At 53.4% G+C, this 27,902-nt stretch overlaps 2 protein-coding genes across 7 annotated transcripts in view; one reads left to right on the top strand and one right to left on the bottom strand.

Moving 5' to 3' along the window:
- Nucleotides 1-3,469: 3,469 nt before the first annotated feature.
- Mymk (myomaker, myoblast fusion factor) lies at nucleotides 3,470-16,417 on the bottom strand. Its single transcript, XM_006993117.4, has 5 exons — nucleotides 16,185-16,417; nucleotides 11,531-11,645; nucleotides 9,927-10,075; nucleotides 7,116-7,232; nucleotides 3,470-6,709 (listed from the first exon to the last, which is right to left on the bottom strand). Exons 1-5 carry the CDS (start codon nucleotides 16,317-16,319, stop codon nucleotides 6,560-6,562), a joined length of 666 nt encoding a protein of 221 aa, XP_006993179.1. The 5' UTR covers nucleotides 16,320-16,417; the 3' UTR covers nucleotides 3,470-6,559.
- A 7,446-nt stretch (nucleotides 16,418-23,863) lies between these two features.
- Adamtsl2 (ADAMTS like 2) overlaps nucleotides 23,864-27,902 on the top strand; it is a 32,745-nt gene continuing 28,706 nt past the window's right edge. The window contains exons 1-4 of one of the 6 annotated variants that reach the window (XM_042275066.2): nucleotides 23,864-24,089; nucleotides 25,932-26,059; nucleotides 26,680-26,822; nucleotides 27,496-27,571. In XM_042275066.2, coding sequence (XP_042131000.1) covers nucleotides 25,970-26,059; nucleotides 26,680-26,822; nucleotides 27,496-27,571 — 309 coding nt within the window. In that variant the 5' untranslated portion in view covers nucleotides 23,864-24,089; nucleotides 25,932-25,969. Of the gene's footprint in view, nucleotides 24,090-25,928; nucleotides 26,060-26,679; nucleotides 26,823-27,495; nucleotides 27,572-27,902 lie in introns of all 6 variants that reach the window. The other 5 variants (XM_042275067.2, XM_042275065.2, XM_042275068.2 and 2 more) reach the window with 5 other exon arrangements.

Raw genomic sequence — 27,902 nt, 5'->3', positions numbered from 1 at the left:
CACACATAGATCAAAGGGCAACCAGGAAGCCTTCTTATCTCTCCTCCTCTCTGCCTTCGTGGGCTTCCTTTTGCTTGGAGGCTTCTGACCACACCCTTTTCTGGCCACCCTTTGCCCACATCTCCACTCAGGCCAGAGCCCTCCTGAAACTTCAGACTCTGGGACCGAGTTCATTCACTATCTCCAGCTGCCATTTTGTTTTTCCAGCTTTAGTCTCAAATCTGCCCCTTCCCAGCAGGCTTCCAGAGTTGTTCAGTCTACAATTCTTAATTTAGAGCATGTTGATTCTGTGGGAATGGGGCATTTCGTATCTCCACTGGGGTGATATCTCCCAGTGGGAAGAATCCTCTATTTTAAATTCTAAAAAAAACCTCAAAAACCCCTGTTTTGTCTTTGACAATTTTACCAGTTATTTTTCTGTCAGTGTGATAACAACACCCTGACCACAGGCAGCCTGAAGAAGAGGGAGTTTATTTTGGCTTATGGTTCCAGAGGGGCGAGAGTCCACCATGGTGAGGCAGAGACACAGCAGCACATGGGAAGGCATGGTGTCAGGAGTAGGGAGCTGAGAGGTCGTGTCCTTAGCAGGGAACACAAAGTAGAGGGAGTGAACTGAAAACAGGGTGACATTACTCTCAATCCCTGCCTCCAGTGATGTGCTTCCTCCAGTGATGTGCTTCCTCCAGTGATGTGCTTCCTCCAGTGATGTGCTTCCTCCAGTGATGTGCTTCCTCCAGCGAGGCCACACCCCCTAAACCTCTCCAAACAGTGCCACCAACTGGAGGCCAAGCATTCACATGCCTGAACCTACAGGGGATGGATTTCTCATTCAAACCACCACCATGATGATGAAAAGGGCAATGGTCACCACTGAAAAGTGTCCTCAAAGGACTATGGAAATGACGTAGTGGGCGAAATGCTGGCCGCATCTGAATTCAGGTCCCCGGAACTCACTGGACATGGTGGTGCCTGTGAGACTCTGTGAAGTGGGGGTTGGAGAAACCCTGCAAGTTCATAGGCCAGAGAGCCTGGTGGAAGGAGCAACCAACAAAGACGCCCTGTCTCAAGCAAGGCGGAAGCTGAGGGTTGACGCCTGAGGTTGTCCTCTGACCTCCAAATGGCCTCCAGTGATATACTTCCTTCAGCAAGGACACACACACACACACACACACACACACACACACACACACACACAGAGAGAGAGAGAGAGAGAGCCCTGGAACACACGTCCTCTGACCTCCAAATGGCCTCCAGTGATATACTTCCTTCAGCAAGGACACACACACACACACACACACACACACACACACACACACAGAGAGAGAGAGAGAGAGAGAGAGAGAGAGAGAGAGAGAGAGAGAGAGAGAGACTTAAAACAATTTGCAAAGTGTCATTAAAAACATTGTGCTGGGACTGCATGGGTCAGTGGGTAAAGTGTTTGTCCCGCAAGTCCTAATGGCCTAAGATTAATCCCTGAAATCCCTGAAACACACGTCCTCTGACCTCTGTACCTGTGCCATGACATGTGTGCTCCTACACTCTCACCTCTCTCTCTCTCTCTCTCTCTCTCTCTCTCTCTCTCTCTCTCTCTCTCTCTCTCTCTCTCTCTCTCACACACACACACACACACACACACACACAAAATTTAAAAAAAATCTAAAAAATGGAAAAAAATACTGCACCTGAGCCCACTGAACTATTTCCCAGCCTTGAGATCTTGAGAAGATTTGAAGGTGTCAGGTTCTGTTAAAATGGGGAAACTGAGGCTAAGAGGACCTATGAAGTTTGCCTGAGGTTGTAGAGAGAGGGCTGGAGCCTGACCTGCCTGGATCAGTCCACATCCTATGCCCATCTGCCTAGCCCTCTCCGCTCTGATTCTTTTTAATTTCCTAACACTTTTCCAAGTGGGCTTGTTTCTCACTTAACTCTCTCCAAGGGACGGCAGGCCGAGGCTGCTGATCCTGTTTTTATAGGTAGACAAACGGTTTGCAGAGGTAGCCAAGGGGGCTGAGGTCAGCTAAGGTGTTAGGGTATGTGGTCCTGGGTCTCCATGCTTGAGCCTGACCAGCTCACCAGCCAGCAGGATATACACATGGAGGAGCAGTTAACCCGGTCCAGTTATCCTGAGCCACTCTAGTTCCCCAGCCCGCCCTCCCCCCCCTTTCCTTCTGGTCCTCCGCAGCCAAGACCCTGTGGTTGGCCTGCCCACAGAGACCCAGTGCCCAGCATGCTGCCCCTAACTACAATCCCAGCTCTTCGAGCAGGACAAGTCTGGGAAGCGGGTGGGGAGCTGTAAAGCCCTTTTAAAGGAGCAATAAAAGTTTTGGGTTTCAGATCTCTTCCTGAAGAAGAGAATAACAGAGACAGGAAATTTCAGTAGCAGACTGACAGAGGCAGGCGGCAGCATGCAGACGCCTCAGACAAAAACACCTCTGCGCGCAGGTCCTGGCGGCTGCCCAGGCGCTCTCCTGCTCCCCAACAGCCTCTCCCCTGCTGGGGGAAGCCAGGCTGCTGCCACAATGGACTGTTGTGTCTACCTTGCTGTAAATGTTTATACTATCCCTCTCCGTTTGCCTTGCTGTCCAAGGTAGGGCACTCTCTCCCCCTGAGTGGGGCCCCAAGGGGGTGTGCCAGGAGGGTATGTGTGCGCATTGACGGTGGGACCAAGGCCAAGGTGCATTTGCGCTGGACACTTAAGATGAATGTGGTCATGCCCAGGCCCAGGATGGCTGTCATGGGTCTGTGCCTACTCATCTTCCCAGATTTGGATGTGATAGATTGGGAGGAGGGACCCACCCTCCCAACCATATTCTGTCAGGGAAGCCCCAGCCAGATCTGGGGCTCCCAGCCTCTTTGCTTCTGCCTCTTGTCTTAACTTGGGATTTCCAGAGAACTTAGAAACAGGACTGGGGGGTGACGGGAAGAGGACACTAGATTCAAGCTGAACTTCCAAAGCACAGTGTTTGATTTTGAATTTAAGTGTGTCTTCTGTAAGTGTGCTGGAGACAGGGAAATGCACAGGGACCAAGGGCAAGTGCAGGGCTGAGGCATTAACTCAGGGAAGGCTACCCAGTGAGAGCACAGGGTGTTCACGCTACACTGTCCTTAGCAGCCACAGCAGCCCGTTCTTATTACATGCCAAGTGTTCACTGTGGAGCCAGTGCTTCTGCTGCCCAGTTAAGCTGGATGCCCTTCCTCATGCCATGCCCAGGATCTGCCCCTTGTCCACATTAACCCACCCTCGCACATAAATAAGAATTTTTTCTTTGTCAGGGGCCGGCTTGATGTCTCTCAGAGCTGGCTGCCCGACTCCTCCATCTGAATGTCCCCCTTAGAACTTGGCCTGTTCAGTCTGTGCTTTCGCCTCCATTATCACTGAGACAGAGGGTCCCATATCATGTCCTTGACCCCCTCTCTCTCTCTCCGTGTGTGCGTGTGCATGTGCGTGTGCATGTGCCTGTGCGTGTGCGTGTGTGTGTGTGTGTGTGTGTGTGTGTGTGTGTGTGTGTGTGTGGTCTAATTCTCTACCATGTACCTGGAGTTCAGATGCACCCTGGGGTCTACAGTGCTACTCATGGCTAATTGAACTTGAAATTGCTACTCACAATTCTGACTCAGCTTTACCAACAACCGCCGTGCCCACGATCAGCTGCCCCAAGAGGGGACCCTGCATCCATACAGCAGGTTCCCTCAGGCAGTGTGGCTCTTCAGCTCCTAGGAGCACCTAATGGAGCTTTCCTAAGCACTCTACAGATGGGGGTATCAGGTTGCATGCTCTTGGGTCTCCCCATCATGCGAGATAGGAGAAGTTCTGTCTAGAGTCTTAAGTGGCTGGATGACCTTGGAAGCCCTCTTTGGCTCCACATGCCATGATTCCCAAATTCCAGGGACACAGAGACCCTGGGCTGACAGCAGCAGGGTTCAGAGTCATTGACATCTAAGGTCTGGTCCTTTCTTGCTAGTTTTGAAGTGCCAGTGGCCACTGGGGAGCACGGTGGCTCATCTCTTCCTGTCTTCCCCTCCTGGCCACAGGGGGAGTGACTGAGGAAAGCCCTAAGTGTCATTGCCAGGTCTTCAGTCACTGTCTTGTGTTACTAGTATCCATGGTCCTCAGTGTTCTCATCTGCAAACTGGGCTCAGGATTGTGCCCAGGGCCCCTACAAGCTGAGATGCTTGGAGAGTAAGGCTACATCGGGAGCCCTATAGGCCACGCATGGGCTGCAGCAGCCGGGCTGAGGGCTTGAGTGCGCCTCCTAATCTTCCGTGACTTACAGACTTGGCCCGGTGCCCAGAAGACTCTCATAAATCAGCAGCGCCACCAGGGAGAGCCTGTCGGTATGGCCCTCTGGCTAGGCCGTCCGTGGTTCTCCCTGCTCAAGGACATCTTGTTGCCTCTAGTTTTCCAAAAGTGGCTGCCGAGCTGGAGGCAGGCAGGGTTGCTTGCTCGGGGTTGGGGTAAGACAGAGACATGATGCGCTGGGGACACCCTGCAGACACCTGCTTGCCGAGGGGCCCTGGCACGTTTCATCTCCGCCCCTCACTTGGGGTGAGCAGCTCTGACTCAGCAGTTATTCCTATGGAAATAAGAGGGGACCCAAAGGAAGACTGGGCTCCAGGACACCCTGTGTCTCCCTGGTGTGTGAGCTCATGTGATATGTGCTTAAGGTACATATGTGTATGTCACGTGCAGGCGTGTGTTTACAGCGGCCTGTGTGGTGTGTGACTGTACGTGACTGGAGGCCAGAGGAGGGCACAGCAGCGAGGCGAGTGAGGCCTCCATACCTCAGGGCCCTTGTCCTACTCTGTTCCTGTTCTTCCCCTTCTGAGTTTTTTCCTTGATTTGTTATTTAGATTTATTTATTTTTACATTTTGTGCTCGGCTGTTTCCTTCCAAGTACGTGTGTGCACCACATGTGTGCCTTGTCCCTTCGAGGCCAGAAGAGGGATCTTATGGTGATCATATCCTCTAGAACTAGAGTTACAGACGGCCGTGATCTGCTGGGTGGGTTCTGGGAATTGAACCTGGGTCCTCTGGAAGAGCAGCAAGTGGTCTCAGCCACTGAGCCATCTCTCCAGCCCTCTGCTCCTTTTCTGAGGAGCCTCAGAGCCCGGACTATGTGTCTTGGCTTCCTTACCTGATAAATGAGGCCTAGTCCATAGGTGCCAGATTTGAACATTCTGAGGTGCCCTGTGGCATCCTGGGCTGCTCTATCATTAAGAATCTCTGGGGCCAGAGATGGGATAAGACCCATGGGTAACCTTTGTCTACGACCAGGACCTGGGGATATGAGGGCAGGCAAGGGACAGGTAGAGATGGCCGAGATACAGAGTTGTGGGTGTTCACGGGGGTAGGCACCCAGAAGGCTAGGCTGAGGGGGTAAGCTGGGAAGAGAGGAACATTCAATCCAAGCGGTGGAGCTGGCTTCCTTAGGAGGTACAGGAGATGACTTAGGAGAGATTGCCAGCTGCCTAGTGGGTGGGGACCGGATGTGGGTAGCTGCTGCCTTGAAGTGGCACCATCTGGAGACATTAATAAGTCCCAGACAGGTGTAGGTAACTTCCTGCTGACAGCTGGGCCTTGGGTCACTAGGAAAGGGGATGGCTTGGGGTGCTGGGGAGATGCAGGCTTGTGAGGTGATGTCTGAAGGCTGCTGTGATGGCTGCCATGCCCTGCCACGCCCTGACCCCCAGTCTGTTACAGACAGGACTGCTCACAGTATGGCGCAATCCCAGCAAGGCCTGGCCCAGGGGTGTCTCCTGCACTTGCCCTTTCTTCAGGGCCCCAGAGTGAGCTTCAGGCCAGTGTAGAGTAAACTGAAGACCAGCAGTCTACCCCGCCTCCAGCCCAGGTACCCAGGCCAGCAGCAGATTTAGCTCTGTGTCTACCAGCACCTGGACTTAGGCCAGTTGCTGATCCTGAACTCAGGCACTCCCCCGAGACCAGAACTGTAACACTCAGTGCAGAGACTTTTTCTAGGAACCGGATGCATATAAGGTGTTCTTGGAGGCTGATGACTAGTGGCCGATCAGGAGTTTACTCTGAATGGCTTGATCTAAGACCTGGCTAAAGGGATGGGGCCCAGACAGGGGCATGCAAGCTTGGGTCCAGGCCAAAGCTGGTTTCACTGGCTCCAGCTTCCTAAATGGGGGAGGGGGACTTTCAGAGCCTGGGCAGGGGGCAGAAGTGGCAATACCAGTTTTCTAGAGAAAGCAGACAATCCAGGCAGGCAGGACTTAGGAACTAGATCACCCCTGTTGTGCACACTGCTGGGCTGGGACTTGTGGCCAGTATCTTCTGGTCTAGAGCTCTGCCAGGCACACCTATGGTTATGAAGTCTTAGAGGAGAAAATTCTTTTTTTTTTCCTTCTGCAACTGGTGAACGTGAAGCTAGTGGGTCCCTAAGCATCGTTTAGCAGAGTGTAGCAGGTCTGCTGGTCTCTTGGGGTGCAGAAGAGACCATTTCTCACTGACACACCACTTGGGGAAGCAGAGAAGGTATCTTGGGAGAGATGGTGGGGCCGCCAGACAGGAGGGCAGGGGCCTAGAACGGGGCTGTGGTCAGACGCAGGCGCAGCAGAGGGTGGAGAAGGTCAGCTTGGCGGGGGGCCCCGAGTTCCCAGCCTTCTTGTTGACCTTGGGCAGCAGCAGGACGAAGGACATGGCCAGGGCACAGTGGTAGAAGCTGTGGACATAGGTGTAATCCCATTCCTGTGGAGGAGAGCGAGTCAGTCCCGAGCCTCAGCCCCTTTCCCGGACTAAGTCCTTCCAGCCGTCTGGTGCCTCTGCCGGCCATCCCACTCTGAGAATATGGCAGAAAGGCTTTCTGCCTTCCTCTGTCCCCTGTCCTCTGGGTTCTGGGCATCAGCCCCTGGCCTCTTCCAGGACATGCATCAAGCTTCCTGAAGTCAGCCTGGTTGACTCCCTGTGACCCTCAGGTCCACGCAGGCTGTGGTGCGGGCCCACTGGGGATGGAGAGTACCGACTTCAAGTCCCACCACAACAGAATGCATGGCTTGGAGCCTCCCTGTGAAAACAGCCTGCTACCCTGTCTGTTAAGTCAAGCCATTTCCAGAGGGCTCTGGAGGGCTCAATCCCCTCCCCACAGGCCTGATACCTCAAAGAAGAAGCGAAGCATCAGGGCCAGTGCCCCAAAACAGAGGCCGGGGCCTATCTGCTGAGTGTAGATGCTCTTGTCAGGGTACAGGCCCTTCTTCTCCTTCATCTTCTTCAGCTGCGGGGGCAAGGTGGGAACATTAAGGATTTTGGGGTGCAGTACAGGGAAGGGCCCTTTACTGAGTTGTCTGGGCATGATCCCACTGCCATCCCCTACCACCCTACCATCTTCAGGTAGGAGAAGCGCCCCACTCCCATTCCTCTGCATGCCCGAGCACCTCTGTCGATTCTGCAAGCACTGCCCACCCCCCAAAGCAAAACTGGCAGAGATCTTTGCCTGAGTGGTAGGGTTGAGAATCTCTGGGTCAATTTTCCCTGGGTCCCCACTGCCCTTGTTGCCTCTCTGGGAAGGAGCAAGGCCACGGATGCACTCCTATCCCTCAACTAGAGAGAGGGCATGCCCCCGGAGATTGTGAACAGTGGAAGGAGGTCAGCTTATCTGGGACCTATGAGCCCTGCACTCCCTCCCTCTCCAGGCGGTTTGTGTGGTGGTCTGTGGGACTTCAGTGGCATACAGACTAATATGATCAGCTTTACCAGCCAAGTCTTGGTCCTTTTCCATTAACCTTGATTTCTCAGGCCCTGGTGTGTTACAAGCTTGGTAAGATGAGGTATGACATAGAAGAGATGAGATACCTGTGGTTCCTCAGTGGAATGCAGACCCTTGGGTCCCAGAGGTATTTTAGACTCAGGGTGGTTCAGGCTTCAGTGGGGTATACCATTACACACACCACTGTCAGATGCACACTGTGGGCATGGGACAGCAGCCCTGACCGCACACATCACTGAATACATTGGAAACACAAAGGCCATCAACAGCTGGTCAGAGCTGGTTTTACCACCAAATGAGTGGTGATAAGGTGCTGTTCCCAGTCTTCTAAAACTTGCCATTATTAGCAGGAGTTGAGGACCCGGTGAATGGTGTCAGTGCTGTGGGTGCAGGTTCTGGCGGCCTGGGAAGCCCTCGTGTGGTCAATCTCACAATTGTAACACTGGGGTCCCAGAGAGGGGAAGAATATCCAAGGTCACCTAGGGGTCTTCTTTGTCCTAGGAGCCCTATTTTCCATTTAACTCAGTTTCTTCTCCCCAAGTGTTGTTTCCATACGTCTTCCCCCAAAGGGTGAGACATGGGAAAGAATGCTACCCCCATTCTAAGAAGCAAGTCCAAACCACCTGCTTATTTAGTGGTCCAGGAGATGGGATCTGTGCCCCAGATGTGGGCAGCTGCAGCCTTTCTCACTCCCATTTCCTCCAGAGACCTGGGAAGCCTGGCATTTACTGAGGGATACTAATACATGCATGCTATCCTGGTTAACTAAAATCCTGTCAGTATGGGAGTGCTGGACTTTAATCCCAGCATGCAGGAGGCAGAGGCAGGAGGAGCTCTGTGAGTTGGAGGTCAGCCAAGGATATAAAGTGAGGCCCTGTCTTAAAAAAAAAAGATTCAGTCAGATCCAGATCCAGCCAAGGGCAGCAAGGGGGCCATGATGGACAGGATGAGGAAGCAACATCAGAAGGAGCCTTCATGTTTATGCATTCCAGCTTGCTAATTAACCGTGCAGAACCCTAGCGCCTCTGCCACAAAAGAGGCTCTGGTCTTCAGGGTCAGCCAGGGCCAGCTTCACCCCAGTTAGAGTGACAGAATCTCGTCCTTGCCCCCTGAACAGCCAAGTCCAGCAGCTACTGCCTACTGAGGCTGTAGGTTTGCCTGCTGACCCCTGGGCACCCCAGCTTCACCCTTAATTAAAAAGCAGAATAAGCTTGGGTTCCTCGGAGCCCGCAAGAATAGCAGGTGCTTGGAAGCTTCCTGCCTGCTTTATACCTGTCCTCCCTGCGCGGTGGATGGATCAGAGCCTCCACCGCCCCCGCCCCCGCTCCCTCCCCCCACAAAGCACTGCCTGGCCTGCTCTGTACTGCTGAGGTTCTACTCAGGGGAACCCCAAGATCCAAAGTGGTGCTGTATGCAAAATGCAGAGGAGTGGCGTGAACTTGGGGCCTGGGCTGCCACCTGCTTGGCATGAAGCCTGCTGGCCTTCCAGGTCTGTGTTTGGGCCTGACTGCTCTGAGAGGGGTCCAGGAGACACCCCTGGGTCTAGTCTGCTATCGGCACCCTTGTTCATGTTAGCTAGCTTAGGTGGGCTCTAGACCTTGCAGCCAGGAGGACCTTGAGACTGTAGAGGGCAGAGTAAGTGTCAGGTACCAGGCCTTCCTCTGGGGTAGTCTTACTGAAAACTCTGCTTCATCCACACCTCAAACCTTCCTTCCTCACGAGAACTATATCCAAAGCTTGCTTCCTTCAGACAGGCTCTCCAGATTAACCTAGCTGCTCTCCAAACTGGTGCTGTAAGCAGCCATTGTCTCTCAGAATGATAATGATGGGGACAATGACGTTGATGGAAATAATGACAGTGATGGTCATGATGATGAGTGGCCTCCTCATCTCTGGGTACATTAAAAGCCATGTATGTGCCAGTGCTTAGAAGCCTTCTTTATGAGTATTTGGACACATAGCAGGGGAAAAAAAGGAGTTTTGGCTTTACACAGGACCAGTAATTACTGATGAGCCAGCAGTGAATAAGGTTCAAGCATGAGTCACCATTTCTAAGGATTCTAGGAGTTTTGGCTCAATTCCTAGGTTAGTTTGCCTGCATATAAGGGTAGGAGGTATAGGACCCCCATATAGGAGAACCAAGGTCAGGGGAGAGCTGCAGAGTCCCTGGGCCCTGTCAGCTGAGATACCCACAGTACTCACCCACTTCATAGCAATGATGAGGATGGCTGTGCCTATGGGGCCCGAGTACACCCCATAGCCCCAGCGGTCATGGAAAGTCCGAACCGCGATGGTAAGCACACCGAGCATCGTGAAGGTTGACCTCTGGGGTTCATCAAAATCGGCCAGTGCTGGAGAGAGGCGTGGCAATGATGAGTTGCTTCCCTCCCCTTGGCTGTCCCCCCACCCTCGGGAACCCTTTGGGATGTCCTCTCAGTCTGTAGGACCCGAAGGCCCAACTTGGTCCCCACAGGGTCTGAATTTTGGTTATTTGGAAGAAACAGGGGATGCTGCTTCCCGGGATCAGTGTGGCTGTAATTAAATGGTAGACTGAGTGATCAGTATTTCCTGGGAATCCTCGGATGAAAGTATTAAGACTAGAGATATGTGAGCGGGTGAGTGGTGCATAGGGCGGCGTCTCAGGAGGGACCCTCAGGTAACACGGCCCACCTGTGACAACATCCCTGAGAAACAAGGTTGAGTTGATTTGGCTTCTCCCTTTCCTTTATTTTCTTTCCCTGTTCCTCCCTTCTTCCCTCCCTCCCTTCCTCCCTCCCTCCCTCCCTCCCTCCCTCTCCTTCCTTCCTCCCTCCCTCCCTCCCTCCCTCCCTTCCTTCCTTCCTTCTTTCCTTCCTTCCTTTCTTTTCTTCTTTCCTTCATCCTTCCTGCTTTCTTACTATCTCCATCCCTTCTGTGGTGCTTTGAAAGAAAATGTTCCCCACAGTCTCACAGGGAGTGGCACTATTAGGAGGTGTGGCCTTGTTGGTGTGGGTGTGGTCTTGTTGGAGGAAGTATGTCACTGGGGGGTGGGCTTTGAGGTCTCAGATGTTCAAGCCAGACCTAGTGTGTCTCATTCTCTTCCTGCTGCCTGTGGATCAGATATAGAACTCTCAGCTCCTTCTGCAGCACCATGTCTGCCTGCATGCCGAAATGCTTCCCACCATGACAATAATGAAACCTCTGAAGCTGTAAGCCACCCCAATTGAATGTTTTCCTTTATAAGAGTTGCTGTGATCACAGTGTCTCTTCAATAGCCATAGAAACTCTAACTAAGACACCTTCCTTCCTTCTTTCTTTCTCTTTCAAATTTTCACAGTGCTGGAGATGGAACCAATGGATGGAACCTATTGCTCACCAGGCCAGTGCTGGACTACTGAGCTGTACTCCAGGCCCAAAGCGAGGATTTTGAATGGCCTACCTTTCTAAAACCCAGAGCTGAAGATGACCCATAAGAGCAAATGTTCCCTTGAGCCTGGAGTATGTTCTGGGAGGCGAAGTCCCTGACCTGAGGGCAATGGTGGTCTCTGTAGGGCTGAGTACAGGAACACTTTTGTCCTCTACTTTGTGTGCCTTTTTTTGCTCTTTAAATGTCACAAGTGCTTATTACAGGAATCACTTAAGGATGTGAAAAATCAGAGTGCAGGCATCTAAGAAATGTGTGTGTTTCTTTTAGTAGATTAAGCCGCTGGCTCTGCAAAGCAGAGAGGAGGGAGAGGATCTCAGAGATGGGCTGGGTGCTGGCTGGTATTGGGGAATGGCTCCCCGCCCTCCCCCCCCCCCCCCGACTGGCAGAGATAGCCACTCACCCATTAGAGAGACCCACATGCTCAGGGCCGTCCCATAGATGCTGAAGTACTCCAGGATGTCACGGCGCATGAAACACAGCATGGACAAGCCAGGCCCATCGCAGGCATGGGAGAACTGGGGGAAAACACAAGAGGTCAGCGGGCCGTGGGCATCGGCGATGGGTGAGAACTGGTCCCAAGCCACAGGCCCCTCACTAGCGTGAGGCCTTGATGGCTTCCTGCCTCAGTTTCCCCACGTTATCAGGGCACACAATTGGACACTCCCTCTGACGAGGTCTTGTGGAGATTAAACAGGTGAGTCCATCAGGACTGGAAGTAAATATCACTTTCGGACCCTCTTACCACTGGCCCAAGGCTGGTAGTCACTCAGATGAAGCCTGTTGAGAAGGGGACCCTAAAATACCATTCACACACACCCTTTGCCCCGGGCTGATTGCAAGGGCACACATCTTCCCACGTCAATCTTTGGATGTGAGTCTTTTATCCTGGACACCCTGCTCTTCACAAAGGAGGAAGACTTCAGACTCCCCCATGCCGGGGCTGATCCTGCCACCCTCTTTTCTACACCTCTCCCCCATACTCCAGCAGGCGTGTTCCTGACGTGTGGCTGAACAGATTTACGTTTAAGCAAAAGGCCCTATATGAAATATTTCCAAGCAGTCAACTTATTTCTTGCGGAAAACAACTCTCTCTCCTTTTGCTCCACATTTCATCATTTTAAGTAATATTTAATTACATGACATAATTATTTTGACAAGTAAGACTGGCACAAACAAGCCCGGGAGCCAGCACAATCGGCTCTTGGTAAACCCAGCTCAGCAGGAGGGAGCAGGCAAGCTGGAAAACAGCCCTGTCTGGAGGCAGCAGGGGCACCATAGGGGGCCAGGACCCTGCCTGATGGATGTGTCAGTCAAGCACGTGGGGCCTGACTTAGAAGCTTAGAGACCTCCTGCTGATCACAGTTACATGTGGACTGTCAGTCAACTGAGAGCATCCAGGGGAAGGGAGGGGGTGGTCCAGCTTCTGTGTTGGACCTGCCCCGCCCAGAGCTTTGATGCTGCCCTGAGCTTTGGGTACTGCCCCTTTTAAAGGGACATTGGCGAGGAGGAGGTTCCCCAGCTAGGTGTGAGCTCTAACTGTTTAGCTTCGGGGAGGACAAGCTTCAGGTGGGGCCACATCAAGGCTCTCAAGCGGAGAAGGAAAGAGACTCAGCTCTGGGAGGGGCCCCTGCTCTTCCAGTCCTTATAATAAAGCCACATCATTCAACCCCACCTGGGCCCACCGTCTGTGACATCTGTGCTCCCTTTGTTGTGTAGGCCCGAATGGATGAGTAAAACTCACCCACTGTGAGATTCTGAAACATCAGTACCTTCCCCAAGAGGAGCGGAAGAGCCTCATTAGGCTGGATCCCAGCATAGAATACTTGCCTGTGTGTGAGGGCCAGAGGAGGAGGCTTTACAGCAGGAGAGGGGACTGTCCCCAGGCCCTGAGGTTCTTTTGGGATCTGTGTGACTGTGAACTTCCCTGGGGCACCTCCCTACCCAAGGAGGCAAGGGCAAGGCAGTGATGAGTACACTTCCTCCCCAGAGGCAGGTGGGTTTGTCCCAACTGGGGCTGGGCTAGGGCATAGCTGGGTGTGGCAGGCGCTCCAACCCTGCTGTTAGCCCAGCAGATCTGGCAGAGGGGTCCAAGAAAGAGGCCGGTCTCTCAGGGCCTCCTCTGTCCACTGGAGTGAGAGCACCTCTTCTATGGGGCTTGCAAGGGGACCCTTCATGATAACTCCATAGCATGGTGCTCCACACAGTGGGAATGATTTTTCTGGGAAATGCTGTTTAAAGTTTGCCTTTACAAATAAAACTTTCACCCAATCTGAAACCAAGTTAATATTGTCCTTTGAGATCATCTAGAACGCTGTGCTCACCCTGGTCATAATTAACTCACCTCTGAGAAAAACAGTGCAATCAGTCTTTGAATTTCTAGTGTAACCGAGTCCTACAGGCTCAGATACATGCATAAACTTTTGATTGTTCTGTAGTCTCTATTTCTCCTTTGTGACTTTTTTATGCCCCTGGCTCAGAACAGTATATGTTTGTGTGAGATGTGGTGACCAGGGCTAAGACCATGTGTTAAAATCAGCAAGGCACTGAAAACACGTGCCCTCCACCTGGCCCCCCCAAAAAAAACACATGTTGAAAGCAACATGTGGGTATAGGCTGAGAATATCTGCATGTGGCTTTGTGTGCTGTTGAGTCAATAGGGCCAGAGAAACAGCTGTCTCCCTTGTGAGGCTCCTGCAGAAGATTAAGACTCAGATCACCCACTCTTTTTAGCCTGTTTGCTATGCTGTTCAGCATGTGGAGAGGATGAGGTTGTCCAAGATTCTTAGATTAAAGTCTGCTGTTAGATTACATGGCTATAAGATTAGCTAGAACAAGGGAGAGCAGAACTCTTTGGGACAAATCAGGCCCACTCTTGGGTAACTGACACCAAGAGTCATTCTTGTATTCGGCATCAGCACACCACACAACGGGTGGTTGCCATGGAGGGTCCTAGAGGAGCCACATGGAAGGCAGAAGAGGCACAGACTGTGGCTTTGAGGCCAGGGGACATTTGTCATAGCAGACAGCTGGCCCTGCCACTCTGGGTGGGGTGGGGCAGGGTGGGTCTCTGAGGCTGGTGCAGAGGCAGCTGTAGGCCAGCCCAGGCCCAGGGCAGGCAGGGGTGACCTAACTGGGGCCTGTGAGTTGCTGAGCTATGTCTAACACGGGCCTTGGGCACAAGAACCTGGCTTTTGTCCCTGACCTTGGGGTCTCATCTTGGCTCTGACCTTGGCTAGGTTTCACGAGGAATGAATGACAGTGTGGGAAAGCACTGTGGGTAGACCAGGATCTCAGAGTGCTGTGCATGGTGACATCGGTGGCCCAGCTTCTCTGAGACCCCGGTTCCTCTTCTATCAAATGCAAATCACTACCCTAGGCTCATGGGTGATGCTGAGCCCCTCCCGACCCCGGTTGCTGCCTGTGGCTGTCAGTGGTCTAATGTCCTCCTGTCCTAACGTGAACTCAGAGCCCTAAAGCATCCAGTTCCTTGGAGAAACTCACTGTTACCCACGGGACCTCCACAACCAGGAGGGAGACATGTGCCAACACCTCCCCGACTGTTGTCAGCCCACGAGCACTGGTGGCTTCTCCCACCGCTAGAAATCACTCTGGCTTGAGCACACACACACACACACACACACACACACACACACACACACACACACACACACACACACACACGCGTGCTCGTGGCCTCACTCACTCAGAGCCAGCTGAGAACCCTCTCATACTCCATGCTCTTGTCCACTGAGACCCTGCTGCTGGGAGAGGCGGGCCTAGGGACAGGATACTATTTTCCAAAGGTTTGGCTCTGCCTTAAGAAGGAGATCAAGAGGCTGCTTGCCAACCCTGAGCATGCATCCTGCCAGTGTGTGGGTCACACACCATACAAACTGTTGAGGGACAAGTGTGATGAGAGAGAATCGAAGGTTATAGTGCAGTGAGGGAGATGGTGTGACCCCCGGTTAGAGGACAGCAGTGAGGACCAGTGTGAGGGGGACTCAGGAGGACTCAGGGGCACAGTGATCCCCCTTAAGACAGAGGGAAGAGAGATGAGCAGGTGCATGGACAGGGTGAGATGGTTGGCTAGACAGATGATAGATAGATGATGAATAGATACACTAGAACAAGACAAGTGATAAGTGAATAGATGGTAGATAAACATATAATTAGATAGACGATAGATTAGATAGATAGATAGACAGACAGAAGCAAGTTGGATGGACAGGTAGACAAAACCAGAGAGACACAGAGGGTCAGGAGAAGAAACGAGAGACAGACAGAGCAGGGAGAAGAGGAGGGCGAACTCCGTGGGGGTGTAATTCTAGAAATCAAAAGAGCTGGATACAGACAGAAAGAAGGGAGGGACAGGCAGAGAAGAAACTAGACGCAGGACTAGTGAGAGAAGGGGAGGGAGGGACACACAGAGGGGGTGAGGAGGAGCAGAGGCCCTGACACAGGCTTCAGCAAAGCCAGCCATGCCAGACATGCCCTGAAAGACAGAAGACTCACTCCAGGACATTACCTGGGAACAGAGCAGCAGAGGGAACTCAGAGGCAGCCAGCCTGCCAGACACACAATGGGAGAGAAAGAAAGCTCAGAGAGAGGCTGGTCCTTCTCAATGAGGGTAGTTCTGAATTCTGGAGCAAGATCCACCCAGGCCCTCTTCCTTCCCTGAACCTAGTGGGTCCATTAGGCCTGCTCACTCATCCCCTGTCCTCCCCGGCTCGGCAACTCCTGGGACAAAGTTGGTAGAGAGGGTGTGGGGAGCACAAGAAGAAGCAACCTGCAAAGACTGTCCTTAGCTAACTGACATGGGGCCGTCCCAGGCTTGGCTTTAGTCACATGCATCAGCCACTGCCCCCTCCCAAATTCCTGGCACAGATGGAGAAACTGAGGTCCATAGAGAAAGACAGACTCCAAACCCTCTCTTTCCAGTCACCAGGACACCCTCACACACACCTTTCTCTTCCAAATCATGTCTCTCCGTCACCCGGCACAGGACAGGGGTGGCGGCCCTCCCCAGGAGGTCTTCCTCCTAGGTCCCCACTTACCGCCACAAAGAACATGGTGAAGAGGTAGACCATGGCCTCCATGTAAAACTGCCTCTTGGCAGCGATGCTCACTGTGGGCAGGAAGGCCAGGCTGCTGAGGGTAGGCAGGAGCAATTTGGCCACAACTGCCCCCATGGACCAGGAGGAAGGCACTGCCTGGGGAGAAGGTAGTGAAGGCCTTCTTGGTCTCCAGGGCAGGAAGAAAAAGAGCCCACTTCTTTACTTCGTTGGCAGCCCTGACAGCAGCTGCGGCAGCGCCCACAAGGAGGCCTTAAGTGCTTCAAGCCAGCTGCATGTGTCCAGTGACACATGGGGAAGGTCCGACAGCTGATGCACCATGCCATGTGGTATGCACTTGCCTGCCTCTCTCTCTCTCTCTCTCTCTCTCTCTCTCTCTCTCTCTCTCTCTCTCTCTCTCTCTCTCTCTCTCTGTATGTCTTTCTGTCTCTGTCTCTCTGTCTCTCTGAGGAATTCTTTCAATGAAGTCGTATTTCTTCCCTTGGAGGTAATGCTTTGGAGGGGGAACAAGTTCCTATAAATGAGATCCTCCACCTTCTTGTTATTTTCCATCCAGGTCTTTGTCCCACAATGAACATGTCAAGGGTGCTGCTATTTGGGTCACAAGGGGTGCAGGAGGTGAGAAAACTTAAAATTTAGCCAATTGTCTTCAAAGGACCAGCAGAAGCTTCACGGTTCACGGCCTACCGGCCCTGGTTACTCACAGGTTTTCTCCGCCTTCTCTGCTTAGTTACATTGTTTCTTTCCTTAAGTTAGCAGACAGAACCCTCTCCACTCTAAAGCTGTTGTCTGGCCTTTAAGCGCTCATTCCCTCTTTTACCAACAGCTCCTTGGCCTGACTTCAGGAAATCACCTTCTCCTGTTGCAAAATGTCTTAGGGGAACTGTCTGGCAGGGACCCCTGAGCCCCCAGCCAAGGAACAACGGGTGTGTGGTCTGAGCTTCTCAGGCCAGCTCTCTCTCGGTTTATTTGCGATCAGCTTCTGCTGCCAGTTGTCACTGAGCACGGGGTTTAATCCCATAGGCTAAAGGGTTCTGGCAGGTGCACACACCTGTGTGACCCTCAGTGTTCACTCCCAGGCTCCGGGAGAGGACAATCCTTTATGCCCTTTCTGGTAAGCTGCTCCCTGCTCCCTGCCCGTCAGGGGCAGCCACTGTTACTGATTTCTGCCTGGGCCTGACTTCATTAGAACTTAATAGTGGATCGCACAGTGTGTGTTCTTCAGGGTTTGGTTCCTTTTGTTTCACCTGCACAATGACCCTGAGCTCTGTCCATGCTGTTCCACTCCAGTTCCTTAGGTGGCTAAATGGGCCAGAAAGTTATCCCCTACTTCCCTTTCCCCTGGTACCTAGACCTTGGGGTGTAGCAGGCTCAAGGACCCATACACTCACAGGGCGGTGGTGGCGCACGCCTTTAATCCCAGCACTTGGGAGGCAGACCCAGGCGGATCTCTGTGAGTTCGAGGCCAGCCTGGTCTCTAGTACAAGTTCCAGGACAGGCACCAAAGCTGCATAGAGAAACCCTGTCTCAGAAAAACCAAAAAAAAAAAAAAAACCAAAAAAACAAAAAAACAAAAAACAAACAAAAACAACAACAACAACAAAAAAAAAACCAACAACAACAACAACAAAAAAGATCAACGCACCCTCAGTGGCCTCCTCTAGGAGAGGTTGTGGGCTTCCCGTCTCTGTGAGGCCTGGCTGCTCCACCTCTATTCAACCGCCAGCTCCCACATCCCTTTCTGGAAGCCCCTTGTCTGACATCTGAGGTCCATTTCTCCTGCTCACAATGAAATAGCTAACTTGAGGCACCTGGTTCTGTCATTCTTCTGCTTAAGACTTTTCCAAGGTTCTCTCAGTCCCTGGAGGAAGCTTAACTACTCAAAGAGATCCCAAGCTGTCCCTATCCATACCTAGATGCACACCCCAGCCCTTGCACATGCTCGACTCTCCTGTCTCAGATACACTTCTCCCCCAGCTTCCGCTGCAGGACAGCACTTCCTGTCCCCTGTTCCGGCTAAGGCCTGGTTTACTCCCAGCCTGGACAGTGCGTCTGAGATGAAGGCTTCTGTGATTGACAGACAGTGAGACAAGAGGCTCCTTCACTCTTCCTCTGCCCCTCCCCCAACCCCACATCCTTCCTATCCTGGCACTCACCACTCTGATAGAGATGCCGGTGTTGAACTGCTTTGGGTCTGGAGCATGGGATCTGTCTGCCTGGCTCTCTGCCATAACCCCTTCAGGCCCAACCTAGTATTTTGTGGGTCTTCAACAAATACCAGAGGAATGAATGGCTGTTAAAAGAATGAATGAAAATCCAGGGAGGCGGGGCTGGTTTCAGTCTGGCTTTCTAGGGGCCAGTTCCCTTTCCAAATGGGAAAACCAGTCCCCGCTATAGGAACGCTGGCGATGGGGGCTGGGGAGGGTCATGGTTGCCCCTGAGCAACTCAGGTGGGGTCTTCCACGACTCTCTCTTCTCCCCTCACTGGTCCACCGTTCCAACTCAGCCTCGGCTCCCCACAAGAGTTCCAAGGGAGGGAAGGAATAGACTAGATGTCAGGTACTTGGGGAGGTGGCAAGGAGCGCATGCCCCAGAGCCATAAACCCTAGAAGCAGGAAAACATTCCACAGCTGTGTGTGTGCGCGCGCGCATGTGTGGGTATGTGCATGAGTGTGTGTGTTGCAGCTATGAACTCCAAGCCAGGCTGTAAGCTTCAGGAAGAGAGAGAGAGGGGGGTGGGGGTGGGGCGAAGGGAGTGGAGCTGTACATATGTTATAGCCATTAAAGAGGAAGGGGCTGAGGAGAAGATGTCCCAAAGCAGGGAGACAGGTGGCTGGGCCTGGGCAGCAGGAGAGCCCCCACGTTAAGGCTGGACTGCAAGCTGCCCTCCGAGGGGGTGGACGTGTGTGGCTCCCGTCCCAGCCTGGCTGCCTGGCCGCAGACCAGCTGACTCTGGAGAAGGCATCCAGTCTTGAACAGGACTGAAATGACCCTTGGGTCTCTCTGTAGCAAGGGAAGTTATTTGCCTGGGGGCTGGGGTTGAGGTAAGTAGAGTGGAACAGACAGGACGCTGCTCTGGGAGTAGGTGTTCCCCTGGAGACACAGGGAAAGGGTCAAGGGTCCGCCTGGGCAGGTTCAAGGCCAACAGATAGAGGAGCTAGCTACCCTGGTCCTTCCCACCTTTGAAGCCCCCACCTGCCAGCCCCCTCCCTGCTCTGTGCTTCCGCCCAGCAGACCCCAACAACTGTGCCCCCAAACCATGAGTGTCCTTCAAGACACAGCCTGGTTCAGAGTGTGGCTGTTTCCCCACGGCACTGCATGTGCACATAGGTCTTGAAAATCACACATACATGCAGGGTTTGTCATATACAGAGCTAGCCATATGCAGACAGGTCTTCATGCTGTGCCTCATGGGTCTTCTGGCACCCAGCAAGTGCAAACCTCTGCCTTCTCCATTTTTACAAGGAGAAGACTGAGGCCCAGGAAAGAACAAGGTCTGACTCAATGTTACCCAGCCATACCAGGCTGCCTGGTCTTGCCACTTCTTTTCCTTTGTCCTGTCAGGACTGAGGGGCCAGAGCTGTTGCCTTCATGTCTTGGTTCACGAGTGGGCTCAGTGGACTCTTGGCATGCCCTGGCTTCAGTGCCCAAGGGTCCCAGGTGGCATCCCCTCTCTGCCCAGCAGGTGGCATGGTCCCAGTGGGACCATGTAAGGGTCAGCCTCTAGGCCATAAAGCCTGGAGTGAGGGCTGACCAGTTGGTCCCCCCTTCCCTAGCCCCTCAGCTGAGGGAGTGGCTGGGTTTTATAGAGGTGCTGACATGCATGGAATGCTGAGCTCTCAGCCTTCAGGACAGCTGTCTGTCTGCCCAGCCCAGGAGTGCTGTGCCAGCTGCTATACTGGCCTCCTCCAAACTTTGAACACGCAGCCCACAAGAGTGGGTCACCCCAGAGCACAGAGGCCTTGTTCCTGTCTGGGGTCTACTGAAGTTACCTGGAGGAAAGGAACAAGCTTCAAGTCTCTCTAATTCTGTCTTTGAGGTCTGTGCCTAGGCAGCCATTTGGGGCTCGGTCTGTGGGCAGCGCAGGGATTGTGATTGGCAGCTGTCACCAGTACGAGTACCTCAGGACACTGTGGCCCCTTAACGTGCCAGAAGGTCATGCAAAGGCCTGGCATGGAGACCTCAGCTGCTTTATGTCCCCATGAACTTCTGTTGGCAACTGCGTAAGGCCGAGGGGCTCAGGGCAGGCCAGCCCCCTAGTAAGAATTGTTTGGTCTGCTCCATACATTGGTGGGTTCTCACCCTGGGAAGACCCTGGCTACCTTCTGGAGCTGGGTGCTAGAGCAGAGCTGGCTTTCAACTCCGGAATCCCTGCTGTTACCTAACCCCCAGACTATCTGGCAAATGGCATTCACTGTATGTGGCCAGAGGAGACAGCCACATGCCAGGTTTTTCTGTGGACCCAGGAACTTGCCCATAGCTCTGTAAATCTTCCCTACCAAAAAAAAAATTTAACTCTAGGTCTTAATATAGCACTCCAGCTTCTAGATGCAATCTGGCTTGAAAAAGCTATTCCCAAAACCCTTTCAACCATTCAGGTTTCAACCTCAAAGCCCAAACTACCCAAGAAGGCCTAATCAAACTTTTTATCATTCTTTAGTATGCTTCTCTTAATCCCTGGATTAGAAGATACAGGCCAGTGGTAGAGAAGCTGGTTGGGATGCCCATGGGTCCCTTGGGCAGGAGACCTTCTCCTGGATTTGCTGGTCCCCTGGGATGTGCCCAGCTTTTGCTGCTGTGTACAGACCAACCGCGGGCAAGCTGTGATGTCCCAGGAGCAGTGAAGGTGCAGTACCAGCATTCCCTGGCTAGCACTGGCCTGGGTGTCCAGCTCCTCAGCAGCAGCTCACTTCCAGCCACCTTAGGACTTCTAACCCTGTCCTTGCTCAGATCTGGAGAGAAAGGAACCCCTCTTCTTGTGGAATCTCAGACCACAAGGAAGGACCTTGGAGTCTTCCCTAGCCACAGGCCTGGGTTCCTCAACTTGAACTTCCTGTGTAGACTTCGCAGAAAAGCCAGTATTCCTGGGTGAGATAGGCGGGGAACCCAGAAGTCGTGTGGTGATCCAGCCCAGGACATTCTCACCTTCTTATCACCCCGGAGTCTGCAGCCCCCTTCTTGGGCAGCCTGCAGTGGGTGGAGGGGTAGTGACTCAAGACTGTCCTTTCTTCAGCTTCGAGCTAGCTGTACCTCAGAGGGAGTCCCAGCCTCCAGTCAGAGAAGCCATTCCAGCCAAATAAAGTGGTGGGTTCTTGTGGGGAGCTCCCCAGAAGAAGAAGCTTTAGAGGAGCACGTTGAGGGTCTCACGTGGGGAAGAGTGATGAGGCAGAGTCTTGAGGCAGTCGGACAGGAGCCAGACCAGTGGTCTGGAGCTGCTGGCTCCTTTGGCGACCCTGGGCTACCTTGGGCCCCAGAAACTTGGTAAGTGGAATCGAGAACATGGATACAGTGGCTCCCTGGACTACATGGACTGATTATTTATGGGACTCAGAGCAAAATGTCCTCATTCAGAAAGCAGGACAAGACTTTCTCCTCCTCAGTGCACCTCTCCTGGAACATCATGACATTTTTATCACTTGTTTAACGCTGTACTTCTTTGGCTCAGGGCATTTGACAGTTAAGTAGCTACCCTCACAGGTGTGAGGGAACCCACTGAGGATAGAGAGTAGCAGCCATCCTTGTGTGGAGGAAGAACTTGGGGGCGGGGGTGGCACTTTGAATCTGTTCCTGTCTCTGAAATCCTCAGCCCATTGTGGACCAGGTAGTTATGTTATGGCTGCCACAGAGTCTTGAATCTAGAAGCTCCAAAGAGTCAGGTGCAGGGAGATGAAAGCACAGCTAATGCAGGGAGCCAGGGTCTAGAGGGTCACACCCTGGTGGAGGTCACAAAGCCAGCGGGATACTGGCCCCATGGGTCTGTCTTCCAGGTGGCCAGGCTATGGCCTGTGCATTGATTGCCAGGCCAAGGGAAGATGCTGGATGGTTGTGTCAGTTGGCTGTGGGGTCCCTCCCAAGGGAAACTGTTAGTCACCCTGGCACTGGGGCATGTGGAGCCAGAAGTGCCAGAAGAGCTTGGTTCTGTTCCAGGCTGTGCAGGGCCTGATAGTCAGCCAGAATGGAGGAGAATAGTGGTAGAGGCTTCCAGAATAAGAGAGATCTGATCTGTGTCTGTGAGATCCTGTGCACACGTGCATTCACATGTATGTGCTTTATGGCAGGTAATAGAATGTCTGTGCTTCAACTCACTGGCCCCAGGGGGCAGTGTGGGCCTGGGTAAGGGTCAGGGGAGGTCAGGGAACCAAAGAGCAGAAACTGAATACCCTAAGGTCAGCTGCCACAGAACATACAGAGAGTAAGACCTGATTGCTTGGCCCCCATTAGGGTCTAAGTTGGAAGAGCCAGCCAGCAACTTTGAAGAACCAGGCAGAAAGAGAGAGTGTGTGACAGAGAAGAACAGCAACCTATACTTGTCCCAACTTTGATGTGTGGCCTTAGGCAGGTCACTCCACTTCTCAGCCTCAGTTTCTCATCTGTAAAGTACAGATAACGAAGATGCTTGTTACCTAACACAAGCCTTACAAGGCTGGGTGTTTGTTGTTACCATTGATTGCTTTGTTTCTGGACTCTGTCTGGTGGTCAAACACAGTATGTCCACAGGGTACAATGCTTAGCAGCCCAAAGAGGCAGCTGAAGAAGTTCACCATCCAGCACAGAGGGAGGGAGAGAGAAGGGAGACGGGGAGGAAGAGGACTTCCGGTCCCTACATTGTAGAGGCAGGAGCATGGATGAAATGGCTCAGCCGTCTTATGAGATATTTTAGTATCATTTGCCCTTTGAAGGTGCCTGTTTTCCAGGATGGAGTGCTCTGGAGGGCCAGATATGTCAGAGCAGACATGCCATCATTCGAAGTCTGCTAGAATCCACAGGTAGGACGGAAGCTGTACACCCTTTAGTTCCAGCTCAGCAGGACCAGAACCCTGGAGTCCAGCTTGCTTGCCAGTAGCTGACCAGCTGGTGTGGGATCCAGCCAGACTGATACCAGACATCTGCAGAATACCCCATGCCCACCCTCAACCTGATCCTCCTAGGCATCTGGTCAGCAGGCTGCAGCTGCCTCTTCTTCTCCCTGGAGCCATTGGTTGGTTTATCTCTGATGCCCCCCAACTCCTCAGTTGTTCAGATCTCTTTTCCAAGGACGGGGGGGGGGGGGGGGGGGCGTGGCCTGGTCACACACAACCTCCAGACCTCTGAGCCTCCGGGTGAACAGGAGTTGGCAGCCTGGACAGCACATGGTTCCCAGCCTCCTATGGAAGCTGAAGTTAGATGGGTGGGCAGGGGACTCTGCTCCACTCCTGCCAGTGTCCCTCCCCGTGACCCCAGGCTAGTTTCTCCACTAGGGTCAGTCACTCCGGATCCAGGGAAGCCAGTCTCAGGCTCACTCCCTGCTTCTGGACTGTGGCGGCAGCAGCCAGCAGGCAGCTGGACAGCCTGGCCGTGCTCCAGAGGCGCAGAGCGGGTTAAAGTGTGCGCCCGGCCAGCCGCCAGCAGGCTGGGCGGGGGAGCAGCGGTGGGAAGTGTGAGTTCCTCCCCGTCTGCCTGACAGCTATAAAGGCAGCTGCGGCCACAGAGCAGCCACTGGGCTGAGCGCCCCTCCTGGGAACCCCCTCCCTTGAATGCTCTTTGAAGTGGGAGAGGGAGGCAGCTGGGGAAGCAGGACGAGAGACAGGCAGAGCCCGCACATCTCTGCCCTCATCTGCCTGCACGGTGCACCTGGCAGCTAACTCTCACCCCTTTCTCTGGGAGGACAACCTGCTGACCCTGGGTGAGGTAGGCCACCACATACTTGTCCCAGCTCATGCTGTGCTCTCTGGGAGGTGTGAGATGCAGCCCACTCCAGGCCAGACAGCTATTCAGAATGGGGCTGGGGGAGATCCTAGCCCCTGGGGAGGGTATTCAACCCTAGGGAAAGGGGGAGCAACCTGCACCACACTGTGGCTGGGTGGCCCCCCGAGGCTGGCTACAGCCTTGGTACTAGCAGTTGCTGTCTGTGATGCAAACCCCTGCTGCGGGCCTATTGAAGGTTTTGGACCCTAGGGAGAGATGGATTCTGTTTGAGCTGGACTTGGCTGGAATCCAGCAGTGTCTAGGATCCTTAATGAAAACCAAGTGTGAGGCTGACTGGGCACCTGTCTTTGGCGGGCAGGCGGCAGGGACTGGGGAACCATGGAGGCCAATGGGACTATGTGGGATGGGGGCTCTGAGCTGGAGTAAAAATGGTGATGTAGATAGAGACCTGCAGGGGAGGAGCAGGCAGATGGGATAGGGGAGGTGGTGGACCGCTGGTGGGATGCAGGGGTCTCAGGGATGAAGCTCCACATTTCAGGATTTACAGTACCACTGCATAGTCTGTCTGGGGGCGTCTGGGTGTGAGGGTGTTGCTGGCTTAGTTCCCACACACCTGCAGGTGCTTTGGGAAGGAGGGATGAGGAGAAAGGGAGGAAAGAGGGAGAGAGAAAAGGAGGAAGGGAGGGAGGGAGGGAGGGAGGGAGGGAGAGAGAGAGAGAGAGAGAGAGAGAGAGAGAGAGAGAGAGAGAGAGAGAGAGAAATTGGTGTCAGTGTTTCAAGGGTGCAGACAATCTTCAGACTTTTCTTCCCCTGGAATTATCGGGTGCTGGACTGGGCCCCTAAGTTTGCTGTGGGATGTGGGGACAGTAAGCTGCCTTGCTGTGTGGCTTTGGGCAAGCTGACTTTTCTCTCTGGGCTTGGTATTTCCTGAAGCCCATTGTCTAACTCCCGGGCCGGCCGATGACACCCACCTGAGACAAACTCTAGCTAGAGGCCATTAGCTCCCTTTCTAAGACAAGGTTTATGCTGAGACTCAGGGGAGCGGCTCTGAGAGTTGAAGCAGCAGAGCTGGAAGCTCTCTCTCATTTACTTCACCTTAACCCTTCCTTGGTGGGTGTTTGGGCTTCAGGTGCTAGGCTGCTGGGAAGGCGTCGGGAACAGGGGCCCCGTGCCGGCCGTTTACACACAGGCACAAGCTGTACCTCCTACTGCACCTCCTGCAATTCCATGTTCTCTCTGGAGAGCAGGGCCCAGACTCCCGATTTGTGCCCCCACCTGAGATTGCTGAATACTCAGCTATGAGGATGTTCCTCTGATAAGGGTAGGCTGCCAGTTCCTGAGGACCACTGGGCGGGGCAACAAGTGAAGGCAGGGAGCAAAGGGAGGACACTCCTTCTACAGCTCGCTCATGAACTCTACGGGGTGGCCATTCGCCCAAGCTGGCCTGCCAGTGTTAAGCAGGTAAAACTCCCAAGGTGCTCTGGACAAGACAGTGGGCTGAGCCTGGTTGCTGTCCTTCTTCATAATGAGCATTCTACCAGGCTGGGCCTCCAACCTCCTAGGCCGTCCGTCTCTGTTCTTCACAGCCGTTCTCCAGGGGCAAAGCTTGGCAGAAGATCTCAGATGAAGGGTGGCTCAGACTTGGCGCTCATACCATCCCTTTGTGCCTAAGCCGGGCAGACATCTGTAATCACTTACCAAGCCTCTTGCTGAGCCCAGATGGATGGCTCAGTCTCTCTCAGATGGCAGCCACTAACATAGGATCCCAGATAACCTTACCACCTGGGGCACTGGGAGGACCCTGAGAGTTTTTCTCCACAGCAGGGCCTGATCTGGTAGTGACGGTGGTCTGGCTTCATAGGATGGATGGCAGATGGCAAAATTCACACTGGGCTTGGTCTTTGCTGGCCATGGCAGTTGTGGCTGGGGGTACGGCATCTACTGAGGCCTCGGTGAGTAGCACTGTCCGGTGCCCGCCCCCCCAAACCCCAGCTTCTCAGCCAGGTGTTGGGCTCACTCTCAAGTTTGGAGGATTGTATAGTAAGAGTGGGCATATGCCATGCATGCCCAGGGGTCTCGGTGTTCCCTTAGGCTCCAGAAACTTACTCAGAGAGCCATTTAGACTAGTCCCCGATCTGGGAATCTGACCATCCTGTAGTCCCTGACCAGCTAGCCAGAGAGTGAGGTATGTCTGGTATTTCTCTTTCCAGCAAGGGTCTAGAGTCAAACATATAGATGGGAGTTATGTGTGGGGTGAGCCTGCAGATGCTGGGGTAGTGTGAGGTGTGAGGGAGAAAGCACAGTAGGGTAAGACACGTTTCAGGCCCTCGCCAAATCTCAAGATGCTCAGCCCTTAAGATGTGGGGCACATGTGGTCACCAATGGAGTTCTCTTCAGGCCATCTGAGAGACTTGAACACAGGTTTCTGAGAGACCCAGCCAGCAGCCCTTTAGGAGGATGCATCATCCTCTTCCCCCTCAGCTGCCAGTGATGCCCGGTGGTGTTTGGGGTGCAGGTTCGCCTGTGTTGTGATTGAGCCTTCTGCTCACTATTGGGGGGGCTTTTCACCCAGGACAACAGCCCCACATCCAACAGCCTGGAGGGGGGTGCTGATGCCACTGCCTACTGGTGGGGGGAGTGGACCAAGTGGACAGCCTGCTCCCGAAGCTGTGGGGGCGGGGTGACATCCCAAGAGCGCCACTGCCTGCAACAGAGGTGAGTTTGTTGAAACCTCCAAGGGTGGGTGGGCAGGGGCAGCCTGGTCCATGGCTTGGCAGCTTTTCTTCCGGGCTTGCATTTGATATATGCAGTCTCCTCTTCCCATTGACTTCCACTGGGCATGGGGCTTCTGAGAGATCCTTGGCAACAGTGTTCTGGGGTGCCAGAGAGGGAGTGTCAGAAAGCAAAGTCTGTTGTTTTAGGGCTCTGTCACTGAGATCCCCCCTGTCTTCTGAAGCATGAGCTACAGAAGCAGGGAAGAGCACAGGCAAGTTATTAAGAGCCTTTGCTCTCAGAGGTACCTGGGTTTGAGTCTTATCTCTGCTACTTCTAAGCTTTGTGACCTTGGACAGGGCACTTAATCTCTGAGCATCAATTTCCTCATCTGTGGCATCATTGGGGGAAGCATGATGAAGCCAGCTCATGTTTCTGGGCATACATGATACCACATGTGTTTGCATGTTCGCACAGGCCTCAGCAAACTTGGTTGTTACTCAGCACAGTTCTGTACAGTACAGCTCTGTTGCTGGTGCTGGGAATATAGAGGAGAATCAGATGTTATCCTAGGAGTCTGGGAAGCTACTGGAAGCTAATTCATGCATGACAGAACAGGTGTCAGGACCCATAGCTATCACTCCAACCCTGGCTTGGTACCACGTTTTCCCACCAGGAGGAAGTCTGTTCCAGGAGCAGGGAACAGGACCTGTGTGGGCACATCCAAACGGTACCAGCTCTGCAGAGTGCAGGTGAGGACAGATGCCCAAAGCTCCGAGGTCTTAGTCTTGCCCCTAGACCACGGGCATCCTGTTGCTGACACTATCCTCCCAGGGAGAGTCCCACGTAGGCTGGTTGATGCCCAGGCTCACACCAAGCCCTTCCTGCCTCAGATGCTGCATGTTCTGTTCCCTGCATGTTGGATGTGGTAGGATGGCTTGGGTTCCCACCTGATCCTGGAAATCTAAGTGCAGCTTCAGAAGCTGGGGTTTCCCACCACAGTCCAATCTGCCTTGGACATTTGCACACCGGGAAAGCCACACCAGCCATCCCTATGAAGCAATCTTGCCGGGCAGCCACCCC

This window comes from Peromyscus maniculatus, chromosome 4 (genome assembly GCF_049852395.1).
Source record: "Peromyscus maniculatus bairdii isolate BWxNUB_F1_BW_parent chromosome 4, HU_Pman_BW_mat_3.1, whole genome shotgun sequence".
NCBI lineage: Eukaryota > Metazoa > Chordata > Mammalia > Rodentia > Cricetidae > Peromyscus > Peromyscus maniculatus.
This window is presented reverse-complemented; position numbering and strand designations above follow the sequence as displayed.

What these genes read in the sequence shown, in the direction of transcription:
- Mymk (XM_006993117.4), bottom strand. Translation starts at nt 16,319, where the DNA reads ATGGGGGCAGTTGTGGCCAAATTGCTCCTGCCTACCCTCAGCAGCCTG. An exon ending in TCACCATGTTCTTTGTGGCG is followed by an intron (nt 11,646 to 16,184) that starts GTAAGTGGGGAC and finishes GTTTTCCCCCAG; the next exon opens with TTCTCCCATGCCTGCGATGG. An exon ending in TGCTTCGCTTCTTCTTTGAG is followed by an intron (nt 6,710 to 7,115) that starts GTATCAGGCCTG and finishes TCTCCTCCACAG; the next exon opens with GAATGGGATTACACCTATGT.